Genomic DNA, 12,731 nt, shown 5'->3' with positions numbered 1-12,731 from the left:
TTGATCCAACTTCCAAAGTCTTTGACTGCTACTTCTTGGTTTCGATCCACGGATGCTGACGGTCATGATAGCTCTTTGGGGAGTTTGACTCATGATCCTCCCTAGTCGAGAACTCAGTCGTACGTAGTATTGCCCCATCGTCCGGAGACAAAGGGGCTCTCGGCTGCTCTTCAGAACCGACCTGCTTCAGTCGAGTCATCTGTACGTTGCCGCTGTGCGTGTCGATCTGCTGATACATCCGCGGCCTCGAGTGCGGCACGTGACCACTACCACCATGATGGGACTGCGACTGCGAGCTGTTCTGGGTATTCGGCGCGGACGACCCTATCCAAGACCGCAGCGATGCCAACGCCCCCGAGTTCCGGACCTGCTCGAACACCTTGGGGATCGAGGGCACGCACAGGACCAGCATCCCCGACGTATACTCGGACAGGGCCCAGAACGCGACGGCGGAGTAGTCGTACGCGACGTCCGAGGAGGAGTCGAAGGCGACCACGGTCGGCAGCCGGACGGCCGCGGCGACGCAGCTGAACAGGCCGAGGCAGAAGATGGTGGAGACGCCGACCTTCTTGCGCGTGGAGAGTGCAGCCGCCAGATGACGCGGTGTGGTAGCACCAGGATGGCCAGGTCGGTGATGAGGGCCATGGCGGCGGCGGCGATGTCGAGCCGGCTCTTGTCGAAGCACTTGCCGTGCACGGTGAGGTCCCAGATCGCTTGGTGGGGGATGCAGGAGAGGTTGATGGCTATGAGCATGATAACGGTCCATAATATGTTGATCCACATGACGATGTGGCAGGCCCAGAAGAAGGAGCCCCGGGTGCCGGCGGGGACGAAGATGCGCATCCAGTCCAAGAGGATGGTCACTTTGAGCAACCCCACCGACACGATTTGGAGGTTATTGCAGATGAGATAGTTCTGTGCAAGTTCATCAGCTTCCTGGGCCTGTGAGAGTTCCCTACATAGACTTACTTGGAGGAGTAGAATCATGTCACGGACGCGGACATCCCACTGGTGAACAAAGAAACCTACGATGTTTAGTTGGTAGTAGCCACGGCTGATGAAGGCCAGGGTGAAGGCCTCCTCGGATTAGCAAGCCAAACACCAAAATTCCTTTCAAGGATCTGTCTTATCAAAACCTACATATGATGCAATAAGTAAGACTAGGTTAATGTTAGTGCACGATCTCATAGCCAGGTGGTCAGATTAGATATGATCTTACATTCTTCAAAACCAACTCGCCGAATGAGGACGAACCGCGCATAAAGGCGAAGCAGAAACATGATCGTGGCCAGGGTCAGGCACGTGGCCAGGATGCCTTGAGCCAGTGCATTGTTATTCGAGGGGTCATCGAAGTTGGGCATGGTGCCATTGGGTAGTGCCAGCGCAGGCCCCTCGAGGGCCACGGCCAGTTGCTCGGGACTCAAACCCGACAGGTCTGCCATTGCAGCCAGCCGTTGTCAGTCTCAGTGTTGGTTGTGAACGTGAATAATCCGGGATCGTGTGGGACAGAAGAAGAGAGCTTTTTGAACGATGAGTTTGCTTCTTGTTTTGACATGGTGGTAAGACAGTACCACGGGTGCATTAGTGGCCGCATGTATAATGCATGTCAGACATAATTAGACCATGTCTTCACCGATCGAGTTATTGGATGCCGAGTTGGTGGTCAGCTGACCCCACCCTGCCATGAACCGAAGAACCAACTGCATATGCAGCCTGCTCCGTTGGATCGTCGCCCAGCATGGAACGATGCGACCTGTCAGCAGCCCTGCATAAGCGGGAAGAAACGAGGCCACCAATCAGAGAGGTTCTCATTACACTTCCAGAGGCCGCCGCTTTAAGCCGACATCTCTACATATGTTACTTGGCACCCCGCAGAGTATCCCTTCCAACACATTCTCGTAACAAAAGGCACTGTGGATTTATTTCTCACTTTCTCCGTCACTGTAGAGCGCGTGCAACCCAGAACATCCAAGGGCAACACAGACTTCCTATTTACTTCCCTGGAAGTCAAGTGTTGGTGATTTCCTCCCCCTGCCATTCCTCATATTCACGTTGTTTGCTACGCCACCTCGAGTATGGATATTACAGGAAATGCGGTAATATTTGGCGGAGGTACGTCTACCGTCCATGTGCTTTCATACGTCTGACTCAGATGCTCACTGGTCTTTCAGGGGGGCGGTATTGGCCGAAGCACCGCGTTGCTATTTGCACAGTCCAACGCGTCCGCCGTCGTCGTCGCAGACCTCAACCTCGAGGCCGCAGAGAGTGCCGCCGCCGAGGCCAAGAGGGTGGCGACCAACCCTAAGTTCCGGGCAGAGGCCCTTCGGGTTGACGTGACCATTCAAGAATCGGTAGACTCGGTGTTTGAATATGTGACCACGTCCACCGGCCGAATGGACTACTGCGTTAACTGTGCTGGGGTAAGTCTGGTAACCTGCTTGTTACATACCGTGTCAACCACCCGGTATCAAGATGCCGACCTTTGTGTGCATTACCATCAGGCTGAGTTCTCGCATCCCTAGTTTCCCGTCAAAACTGCTCGCCAGACTGCGGACGCCGATGTGGCCGAGTTCTTCCGCGTGCAAGATATCAATCTGAGGGGCACATTTTTCGTCGTCCGGGCCGCATGTGCCATCATGCGATCCCAGGAGCTCCTCCCGAACCTGGCCGAGTTCCCCGAGAGAGGGAGCACCCGCGGCTCCATCGTCACTCTCGGATCTGTCCTTTCTCTTGGCGCCTCGCCTTATCTGATGCAGTATACCACCTCGAAGCATGCGGTGCTTGGCCTTACCAAGACTGCCGGTAAGCACTATTGCCCCTTGAACTATCTGGGTGCTGACGTTAGTTGCAGCGATCGACCACGCGGCCGATGGCATCCGTGTCAACTGTGTCTGCCCGACGTGGGTAGATACCAACATGACCAAGCAGGTTTGCGAGGATGTACCCGGCATCGAGGAGACGCTTATTCCCAGTGTGCCGTTGGGCCGCATAGCGAAGCCGGAGGAGATAGCCGATGCCATCATCTTCCTCAGCAGTCCTCGGGCGAGCTTTGTGACCGGCTGTCCGTTCATCATCGATGGAGGGGCCAGTCTTTCGAGCAACAGGTAGATATGAATCATGCTGTGTGTGCGAGATTTGGTCAGCGCGTGTCGGGAGATGCTACCCCCTTTTGGCGATGTTAGTTGAGAATGCTTTTTGTTCCAGTGGAATTATAGTATTATGAAGAAATCGGCATTGTCACCCCATATTGTAGACAACCCCCTCGTTACCCCATTCCCCAAGACTATCGTCACATGGAGTGGTGTTGAAGTTGCAGTTCTACGTGTGGGTCGAATGAGCGGATCGCAGTTGCAATAAACTTCCTTGTTCCCATTGTTGTGACATTGCCAGACCTCGGCCACAATTGTGGCTTGTGTCACAGCCACAACCCTCGAGCTTTGTTAGAGCTAATGGCCCGACAGGCCCATCTTCATTTGAGCATGTTTCCTACAACTCACATTTGTGCTCGCAAATATGGACTTATCTGCTCTATTCAATTGGCATTATTGACAGTCCACCCCCGATGCGTTAGCACTGTGTATGAACAGGATTTGCCAAGATAAGTTGGGTAATTTTCAAGCGGCGAGGGGACAGGAGATCCTATGCTTACATCAGATGAGTTGTGTATATTCACCATAACAGTAAGCCCGTATCAGTCAGAGCGATACGGCAGGATCGGCGGAAATCGTGACATAAGCCGGGTCTGTCCATGTGTCCGGTCAAATCAGAGCCGTGGCTGCTTAGCCAAGGAGTCTTGTCGGCGGTTATGACACACCGCATCCCCTGTTTACCAAGGCCGCGCTCTGCATATTCAGCTGGGTTCCTCCGAACTCGAATACGCTAACGGCCTCCGCGTTCTCCCTGTTGGATCGCATGCACAAAGCCACTTCCATCGTTCCATGTATCCCAGGTAGGTGTTTGTTCATCCGAACGTGGCTGTACCCATCGGATCCGGCTTGGCTCAAGGGTTGGGAACACCAATTTGTTATTGACGCGAGGCCGTCGTTCGGGCCCGACAAGTGCTTTTAGTGCTGCCAAGTTGACAGCCTGTAGGCAAATAGTTGAGATGGTGGCGTATCCTTGTATTCCCATTGCCTTGGCTAATCCTTGGCGTAGTTTGTGGGCATGAGTTGGTTCGTAGTTGTAGGACTATGCCTGCCATGGCGGAATTATCATTGGCAGGCTGACATGATGGCCCCCAAAAGGCCTAAACTTGGAATCACGGCTGCGGGGCTACTTCATTGGCTCCACAATCCCTCGGCGCGCCATAAGCTGCAGGTTTACTCAGAAACTCCTCCGTTGAAATCCCAGGTAGCGCGTCATGCACCGTCCGGGCCTCTCTCGTCATTTTATAGACTAGTTTGCCTAGGAAGAGCGGGGTGTGTCAGGGGAAATACGTTTTGTATCGTGATATGGGGTGCTGCTGACGCTCCGGCATATGAGCCTCTCGGGTGCTGCCGTTGGTTGTGCCAAGTCTAAGAGGATTTTGTTTTATTACTAGGTTCTCCAGAAGCAAGGGTGATAAAGTTGAGCAGTTATTGTAACATCGTCCATCAACACCCATGAACTACACACCCTAGCATCACTAGTTCACAACCTAAATCGCCCCTACCGAGAATAGATGATTTCGGAGTCCCAGTAGTTCGTCAGAATGGGCAATCCAACGATAGCTGACGAAGACGATCTTGCATGCATCGTCGGAATGGGTACGGTACGGGATCCACATTGCGAGGGCCAGCTGCTAACTTCATGCCTCAGCTTGCCGTCTGCCGGGGGCATACGGTCGCCGTCCGAAATGTGGTCATTCATGGTGGATGAAAAGTCCGCCCAAGGCCGGGTCCCGGCGGATCGATTCAATATCGATGGGTTCTACTCCGACAAGGACCGGGCCGGTGTCATGTCCGCCGACGGAGGCTATTTTCTCCCAAGAAGACATCCGCCAGTTCGAGAACCGCTTCTTTGGCATCAACAACATAGAAGCCAAATACATGGACCCGCAACAACGAAAGCTGCTCGAAGTGGTCTATGAATGCTTCGAGAGTGCCGGGCTGTCCCTACAAGATGTCGCCGGGTCGAGGACGGGGGTGTATGTCGGCAACTTCACGTTCGACCACATAGTCAGGCAAGCCCGTGATTTGGACTACACACACCGTTACTGCGGAACGGGATCCGGTACGGCGATATTGGCCAACAGAATCAGCCACCTGTTCGATCTTCGTGGACCTAGGTTAGTAATCTACTCTGACCCCGGGCTGTGTACGATCTGCTGAGATTTCTAATGTAGCGTAACGCTCGACACTGGCTGCTCTGCATCCCTCTATGGCTTCCACGCCGCCGTCACTGCTCTGAGGGCAGGAGAGTGTGACGCGGCCGTCGTGGCGAGCGCCAACCTGATCACGAGTCCCGAGCAGCTGTTTGCGACGGTGAAAGGCGGCGTCATCTCCCGAACCTCGACATGCCACACCTTTGATGCCGAGGCAGACGGCTACGGGCGGGCCGAGGCCGTCAACGCCATCTACCTCAAGACTGTCGGTGCTGCTCGCAGAGACAGGGACGGCATTTGGGCGGTTATCCGAGGAACTTCTGTCAACTCGTAGGTCGCTTCAACGATTACCAGCTTCTTGTTCTATACGGTTCATTATTCCATCACGGTATGGTCTGCTAACGATGCAAATACAACAGGGATGGGAGGACACCGGGAATATCACATCCAAGTGTAGACGGCCAAGTTGCCGTCATCCGCAGTGCCTACGCAACTTCCCAGCTGGAGCCCAGAGATATTGACTACGTCGAGTGCCATGGGACAGGAACAGCGATTGGTGACCCGATCGAAGTGGAAGCCCTTAGGCGCTGTTTCTCGAAGGAGGACAGAGACTCACCACTCATCATCGGTTCGGTACTTATTCGCCAGCATCCATCCATGTACATCCACCCGACACTAACACATGCGTTCTTTCCTAGGTGAAACCAAATTTCGGTCACAGCGAGGCAGCCAGTGGCCTCACGTCGGTGATCAAAGTGGCCTTGGCGCTACGGCATGCCAAAATCCCTCCCACATATGGAGTGAAACAGCTCAATCCGAAGTGTAAGGTGACCCCTTTCCCTCTGGCCGGAGGATCACAGAGTTTCTCTGCTAAAACGACTTGGAAGTACTGCTCGATCCCACCAACATGGCCGTCGTGACAGAGCTATCGGACTGGCCTCGAAGAAGTCGCCTTCGCCGCGCTGGCGTCAGTGCATTTGGCTACGGCGGTTCCAATGCGCACTGCGTTCTCGAATCGTTCGATCGCGTCTCCAGCCGCGAAGACACTTCAGAAGCGGATACGGTTGGGAAAGCATACGTCTTGCCTCTATCTGCATTTGGCCGCGACTCCCTGGAGAAACGCCTTCAAGACAGCTTGCAGGTCATCGGCAGGAGCGACCCGGACACAATGGAGGGGCTCGCATACATGCTGGGTTGTCGAAGAACGCACTTCCAGCAACAAAGGGCGTACGTGGTTGCGCAATCCCATGCGGGTGAAAGTGGCGAGCGCCGCCGGTCGGTTGACAGCAACATCCACTGCACGAAGCTAGCGGAGAACCCGGCCTCGAAATCAGCGAAGAACCAAGGACCCAATCCTATCGGGTTCGTGTTCACAGGCCAAGGTGCACAATACGCGACTATGGCAAGGGAGCTACTTGGCAGCAATGCGGTGTTTCGGAAGACAATCCGTGAGCTCGATAAGACTCTCCAAAGTCTACCAGCTGAACTTGCTCCCACGTGGTCCCTGGAATCCACACTTCGCGACGAGCCGGAGGGGTCCGATGTGGTTCACCAAGTGGTCCGCAGCCAGCCCCTTTGCACCGCCGTCCAGATCGGCCTGGTCCGAGTCCTCCGCAGTTGGGGTATTGAACCGGCGGCTGTTGTTGGCCACTCCTCGGGCGAGATTGCTGCTGCGTACGCCGCCGGCCTCGTCAATGCGGGACAGGCCATACTCGCGGCGTACTTCCGGGGCTATGTCGTCGGCCTATCGAAGAGCCGTGGTACCATGGCGGCAGTGGGCCTCTCCTCGATGGAAGCCGAGGATCTGATCGCTGAGAAGGGCATTGCCCATATCTCTGTCGCGTGCGTGAACGCCCCTAAGCTCGTAACGCTCAGTGGTTCTACGGACGCGGTCGACGCCCTGATCCAGCTGGCGCAAGACCGCAAGATCTTCTGTCGCAGACTGGAGACTGGCGGGCGGGCCTACCATTCTCCCATGATGAAAGAGGTCGGCGCGCAATACGAATCCCTTCTTGCACCGTATTTCTCGGACGAGTCTCGAAACAAGGGCCGGGAGGTTGAGATGTTCTCCACCGTCCACCTAAACGATCATGGGCCCGCGCTGCTGAGCGCCGATGTATATCTCCCGAAGTACTGGAGAGAGAATCTGGAAAAGCCAGTTCAGTTCCTCTCGGCAGTCCGGCGCATGACACAGGGCAGATCGCTTCACCTGATCGAGATAGGGCCGCACTCCGCACTTAGAGGCCCCATCCAGGCGATCCGGGCCGAGCTGGGTATTGAACCATATCTTTTGCCGTACGATCCATCCTTGGTGAGAGGTCAAAACCCCGAGTTGCGTCTTAAAAAACTAGCAGGCGAGCTCTTCCTACAGGGCCACCGGCTCGACTGGGAGAAGGTGAATGAGATATCTCGTGACGGGATGGTCCCCGTCACCAACCTCCCAACGTACCCTTGGGACTATTCAGCCGGACTGCTCTGGGATGAGTCCCGGCTCAGCATCGAACTTCGGCAGCGGGAGTTCGTTCATCATGAGCTTCTGGGTTCGCGGCAGCTGGGGACTAACGGCATCGACTGGACGTGGCGCAACATTCTGAACCTAGCCGATGTTCCGTGGCTTCGCGACCACAAGATCGAAAAGCAGATTGTATTCCCCGCAGTCGGCTACTTGACCATGGTCATGGTGGCCATGCAGCAAGTTCAAAAAGACGGGCCAGGCGTAGCAGAGGCTGGGGCTTTCGATTTCCGCAATGTTAAGGTGAATACGGCGCTGGTGCTCGAAGAGGAAGGGGGATGAGTTCCAAGGAAGTAGAGTTGCATACGACCATTTCTCCCCGGAAACTGTCATCAACGACGTCTTCTGCGGACTGGCTCGACTTCACTATTTCGTCGTGGATTGCAGGGAAAGCCACACTCCACTGCAACGGCTCGATGAGACTGGTCGAATCCATGGACCCCCAAGGGACTGTCACCGTCAACAACACAGAGAATTACGAGACCTGGTCCATGGACCCATGGTATGAAAAGCTCGCACAGGAAGGTCTCCCCTACGGACCGGTATTCAAAGTCGTCCGCGACCTTCGGACGGACCGCGGCCGAGTTCGAACATCGTCGTTGTCGAGCACGGTGGCCAAGCCCCTGACCACGGAGCAGCCCAGCCCATACAGCCCCGTAGACCCCTTAGCCATCGAAGCCTGCGTGCAGGCCGCGATTTTCGGCGGCATGGCAGGAAACCTGCATTCTCTTCGGGCGTTTATACCAAATTTCATCTCCGAGTGCCGGATCGGGACTCTGCCCCGCAACGCCTCGTGCGTCGATGCGACCATACACTCAAAGACGACGGTCACCGGCGTTTCGAGTCACAGGATATATGCCACGCTTCGTGACCCCTATGGCAAGCCCCTGGTTCACATGGGCGATGTACTGATGAATTTGTATACGGGGAAGAGGAGGCAAGAGCCTGCCGCCAACGGTTCGCTTCCGCGCTTTCCGCTTCTGCTCCCAGACTGGAAGCCGGATATCCTACGATTGGACTCTGGAATTGTGACTTATATCGACGAGCAGAGACGAAAGATGGCAGAGCAGCAACTCCCTGGTTTCCACGACAACAACGACGGATTTGTGCGATCGACTCTCTTGGACCTCGCAAGCCACAAAACCCCCGGATGCGTGTGCTTGAACTATCCCATGGCTTTGAGAGCCAGAAAGATGTGTACCGCAACACTTTCAGTGGGCGGGATGATTTACCACGGTAAGTGGCCCTCGGTGTTTATTTCTTTTTCCTCTGGCGATTATTCCACTCGGCCGTTGTGCTTGTTTTGCATTATTCTAGTGTCTCAGGGGCGAATATTCTACATGTTATTCTGAGAGTTACGTTGATCCCTTTGTGGTATTCTATTTGTTGCTGGATGAGTAATTCTAACCACCCAGAGTCGATAGATACGAATCCTGGAACCTTGGTACAATAGATGATGACGGCGTCGTGATGGTCGAAGCCGACGGTTATGGCCCCTTTGACTTGATCTTGATCCCACAGGTGAGTTGAACTATACCCAGTTTGTACCCATGGTTTTAACATATTGGATACCAGCGAACTGTGTCCGCAGCTTTCTGGCAGCATTATTCCCAAATCAATGCAAATCTACTGAGTACCAAAGGGCTGGTGATCAGCTCCCAGCCCGATGAAGGTAGCAATATTGGGTCTGATCAGTTCATAATCGTCCACGTTGAGCACAACACCCTACTGGCAATACGGAAGGAACAGGAGAACAAAATAGGCCAAGGAAGCATTACAATAGTGGTAAGTCAGTTATTGGGGTTCTCCACGAAAGGTGTTATTGTGTTCTTTGGGTTGAATGCTAACACTGATGAAAGGTCCGCCAACCTTCTAACATGGTCTCGCAACTTGCCCAGTGTCTGCTCCGACATCTGGAAAATGGTCCCGAGGCCTGCAAATCCAGATGTGTGGACTTCTCGGACCTTGCCACTATCGAGCCCGAAGAGAAAATGAACTGGATCTGTCTCTTGGAGGTAGAGCGAGAACTGCTTGCGACTATCGCCGACGAGGACCTGACCCTCCTGAAACGTATCACAAACTCCGGTGGCCAGGTCTTATGGCTTACCGGTACGGATATTCTCGGGACTCCAAGCCCGGATCTCGCACTTTCCGGCGGACTATCTCGGACCCTTGCGCTGGAACAGCCGTCGCTCCGTTTCTGCGTCCTGGATATTGGCCGCATCGAGACGTCGACGTCCTGGCTGCAACGCACTTGCCACAACGTGGTGCAGGTGATGACCCCCCACCGCCAGTTTGACGACAAGGAGTTTGTGCAGAAGGGTTCTTCGTTGTATATCAACCGCTTCCGCCCCGAACCAAGTCTCAACTCCACGTTCCGGCATCGCATAGGGGATGAGTTTACACGTCAAACGACGCTTGCCGAGGCCGCGCCAGCGCGACTGGCCATTGCACAGCCCGGCCTCAACGACTCGATATATTTCCAGCAAGAACCCACACCTTGGACCTCACCGCCACCGCCCGGCTTCGTAGACGTCGACGTCAAGGCCGTCAGCCTGAACGCTAAAGATGTATACGTCCTCGCCGGCCGCGCCGAGACGCGCGGTGGCACCACCATGCTCGAGTTCGCCGGCGTCGTCGCCGCGGCGGGGCCAGACATCGGCCACGTGCGGCCCGGGGACCGGGTCCTGGTCGTGCAGGCTAGCCACTTCGGCACGAGGACGCGCGTGCCGGCGCGGACGGCGTTCAAGATGCGCCCGGACGAGGAGTTCGCCGTCGTGGCGACGCTGCCGATCGCGTACAATACGGCACTGTACGCGCTGAACGACCGCGCGAGCCTGCGGAAGGGGGAGTCGGTCTTGGTGCACGCCGGATCGGGCGCGTTCGGTATGGCCGCCATTTCCATCGCGCAGCGCATCGGGGCCACGGTCTACACCACGGCCAGCACGCCGGCTAAGAAGCAGTTCCTGACGCAAGAGCTGGGCATCGAGCCTTCGCACATCTTCAACTCCCGGGACGATTCCTTCTTTACTGGGCTACTCGACGCCACGGGAGGAAGGGGCGTCGACGTGGTGATCAACTCGTTGACGGGAGATCTGCTGCATGCCGGCTGGCGCTGCCTCGCCAACTTTGGGCGCTTCGTCGAGGTCGGCAAGCGCGATCTCCAGGATGCCGGCAAGCTGGACATGGACGTCTTCCTGCGGAACGCAACGTTCACCGCGTTCGATTTGACGGAGTTGGCTTGTAGCGATCAGAAATTTCACCAAGAGGTGTTGTTCAAGTAAGTTTGGTGTCTCTCTCCCCTTTCGAGCATCCCCGACGGTTTGGTCCTGACAATAGCTGGGAAAGTAAAATGAACGAAACCCTCGCGCTGTATCGATCAGGACAGATAAAAGCAGCGCCTATTAGGATATTTGATATGGAGGACATTACTCAAGCGTACAGCTACTTCTCGACCAAAGACCGCGTGGGGAAGATCGTCATATCTTTGGAAAACCCAGAGAGTGTCGTTCAGGTAAGGCCGGAAGATACATCCAACCCACCATCAAATACCATGCTCATTTCTAACAAATCCTATCTATGAATGCAGGTTGTCAAGCCTCGATTCACCACCACTTTTGACCCAGACAAGACGTATATCCTCATCGGATGTCTCGGTGGACTGGGTCGGAGCCTCAGCCGGTGGATGGTAGCACGCGGGGCCCGGAACTTCGTCTTCCTAGGAAGGACTGGGTGCGACAAGAAAGAAGCCGTGGACCTCGTCTCCTGGCTGCGAAGCACCGGATCCCGCGTGGCCGTCGTGCGCGGTGACGTCTCCAACCTCGCGGATGTCGAGGCCGTCCTCGACGCTTGCGGAAAAGCCGCAATAGGAGGCGTGATCCAAGCCGCCATGGGCCTCCACGAGACGCTCTTCTACCGCATGAACAGCGCGCAGTGGCACGACGCCGTGCGGCCCAAGTTCGTCGGGACTTGGAACCTCCACCGGGCGCTGGAGGGCCGCGGCGTCGCTGACAGCCTCGACTTCATGCTGCTGATGTCCTCGGTTAGCGGCAGTGTGGGCTCGGCGACGGAAAGCAACTACTGCGCGGCGAATTCATTTCTGGACGCCTTTGCGCACTGGCGCAGCAGAAGCCTGGGTAAGCCCACCGTCGCGATCGGTCTCGGCATGATCGAGGAGGTCGGGTATCTACATGAGAACCCGGATATCAAGGCCATGTTGCTGCGTAAGGGGCTTCAGCCGTTCAACGAGGAGGAGTTCCTCCAGGTTGTCGACCTGGCTTTGTCGGGCGAAGGACATCCCCCAGGTCGCAGCGCTTCCGATGCCCCTAGCTATCCGCATGTCGTTACTGGCCTAGAGCCTTTGGGCATTCGGCGTCCTGAAGATGGGATGACAGCCAACGAACACCTCCTTTCTGACCCACGTCTAGCCATGGTATCCGCATTGGTGGAGACCCACCAACGACGCAGGGACGCGGGACAGCAAGGCGGACAACTCAGCCAGGTCGGTGACGTACCAGCCTGGATGGCAGAGCTGCCCGCAGGCGTAGCCGAAGTTTTCATGCCGGAGCGTGGTGCGAGTTCGTTGGAAGATGCCTGCTTGCGACTGATATCCAAGAGATTCGCCAGGTTGATCCTCGCGGAGCCGGAGCAGATCGACGACGGGAAATGCATGGCGGACTTCGGGATAGACAGCATGATCGCGGCCGAGTTCCGGACGTGGATGTGGACTTGTTTGAGGACTGACGTTCCTTTCCTCGACATTATGAGCCCGCAAAAGACGCTGCGCGTGCTGGCTGGCGTGGTGGCGGAGACTATCGTTGGGTCTAAATAGACAATGTCGGGGGGGCGGGAGCCAACTCCGACCATTGAATCATAGGCAAAGTGCCTTTGACAAGACTCCAGACTAACCAGATATGG

The 12,731-nt window shown here is 55.8% G+C and overlaps 3 protein-coding genes across 3 annotated transcripts; 2 read left to right on the top strand and 1 right to left on the bottom strand.

The window, feature by feature from the left end:
* Window positions 1-28: 28 nt before the first annotated feature.
* PG997_015380 (uncharacterized protein) lies at window positions 29-1,442 on the bottom strand (the record flags this gene model as incomplete). Its single annotated transcript, XM_066819694.1, has 5 exons — window positions 29-568; window positions 616-915; window positions 970-1,077; window positions 1,141-1,160; window positions 1,220-1,442. 5 exons carry the CDS (start codon window positions 1,440-1,442, stop codon window positions 29-31), a joined length of 1,191 nt encoding a protein of 396 aa, XP_066660579.1.
* Window positions 1,443-1,553: 111 nt separating this feature from the next.
* On the top strand, window positions 1,554-3,108 carry PG997_015379 (uncharacterized protein; the record flags this gene model as incomplete). The annotated part of the gene is made up of 4 exons (XM_066819693.1): window positions 1,554-1,559; window positions 2,172-2,420; window positions 2,523-2,802; window positions 2,852-3,108. 4 exons carry the CDS (start codon window positions 1,554-1,556, stop codon window positions 3,106-3,108), a joined length of 792 nt encoding a protein of 263 aa, XP_066660578.1.
* A 1,582-nt stretch (window positions 3,109-4,690) lies between these two features.
* PG997_015378 (uncharacterized protein) lies at window positions 4,691-12,645 on the top strand (the record flags this gene model as incomplete). The annotated part of the gene is made up of 11 exons (XM_066819692.1): window positions 4,691-4,745; window positions 4,798-5,266; window positions 5,324-5,632; window positions 5,722-5,935; window positions 6,001-6,124; window positions 6,190-8,057; window positions 8,105-8,968; window positions 9,390-9,599; window positions 9,674-11,094; window positions 11,259-11,328; window positions 11,404-12,645. 11 exons carry the CDS (start codon window positions 4,691-4,693, stop codon window positions 12,643-12,645), a joined length of 6,846 nt encoding a protein of 2,281 aa, XP_066660577.1.
* Window positions 12,646-12,731: the final 86 nt, after the last annotated feature.

The sequence above is a fragment of the Apiospora hydei genome (assembly GCF_038363865.1).
Source record: "Apiospora hydei strain CBS 114990 chromosome Unknown utg000011l_segment0_segment0, whole genome shotgun sequence".
In the NCBI taxonomy this organism is placed as follows: domain Eukaryota; kingdom Fungi; phylum Ascomycota; class Sordariomycetes; order Amphisphaeriales; family Apiosporaceae; genus Apiospora; species Apiospora hydei.
The sequence above is the reverse complement of the archived record's forward strand: the minus strand, read 5'-3'. Positions and strand labels throughout refer to the sequence as shown.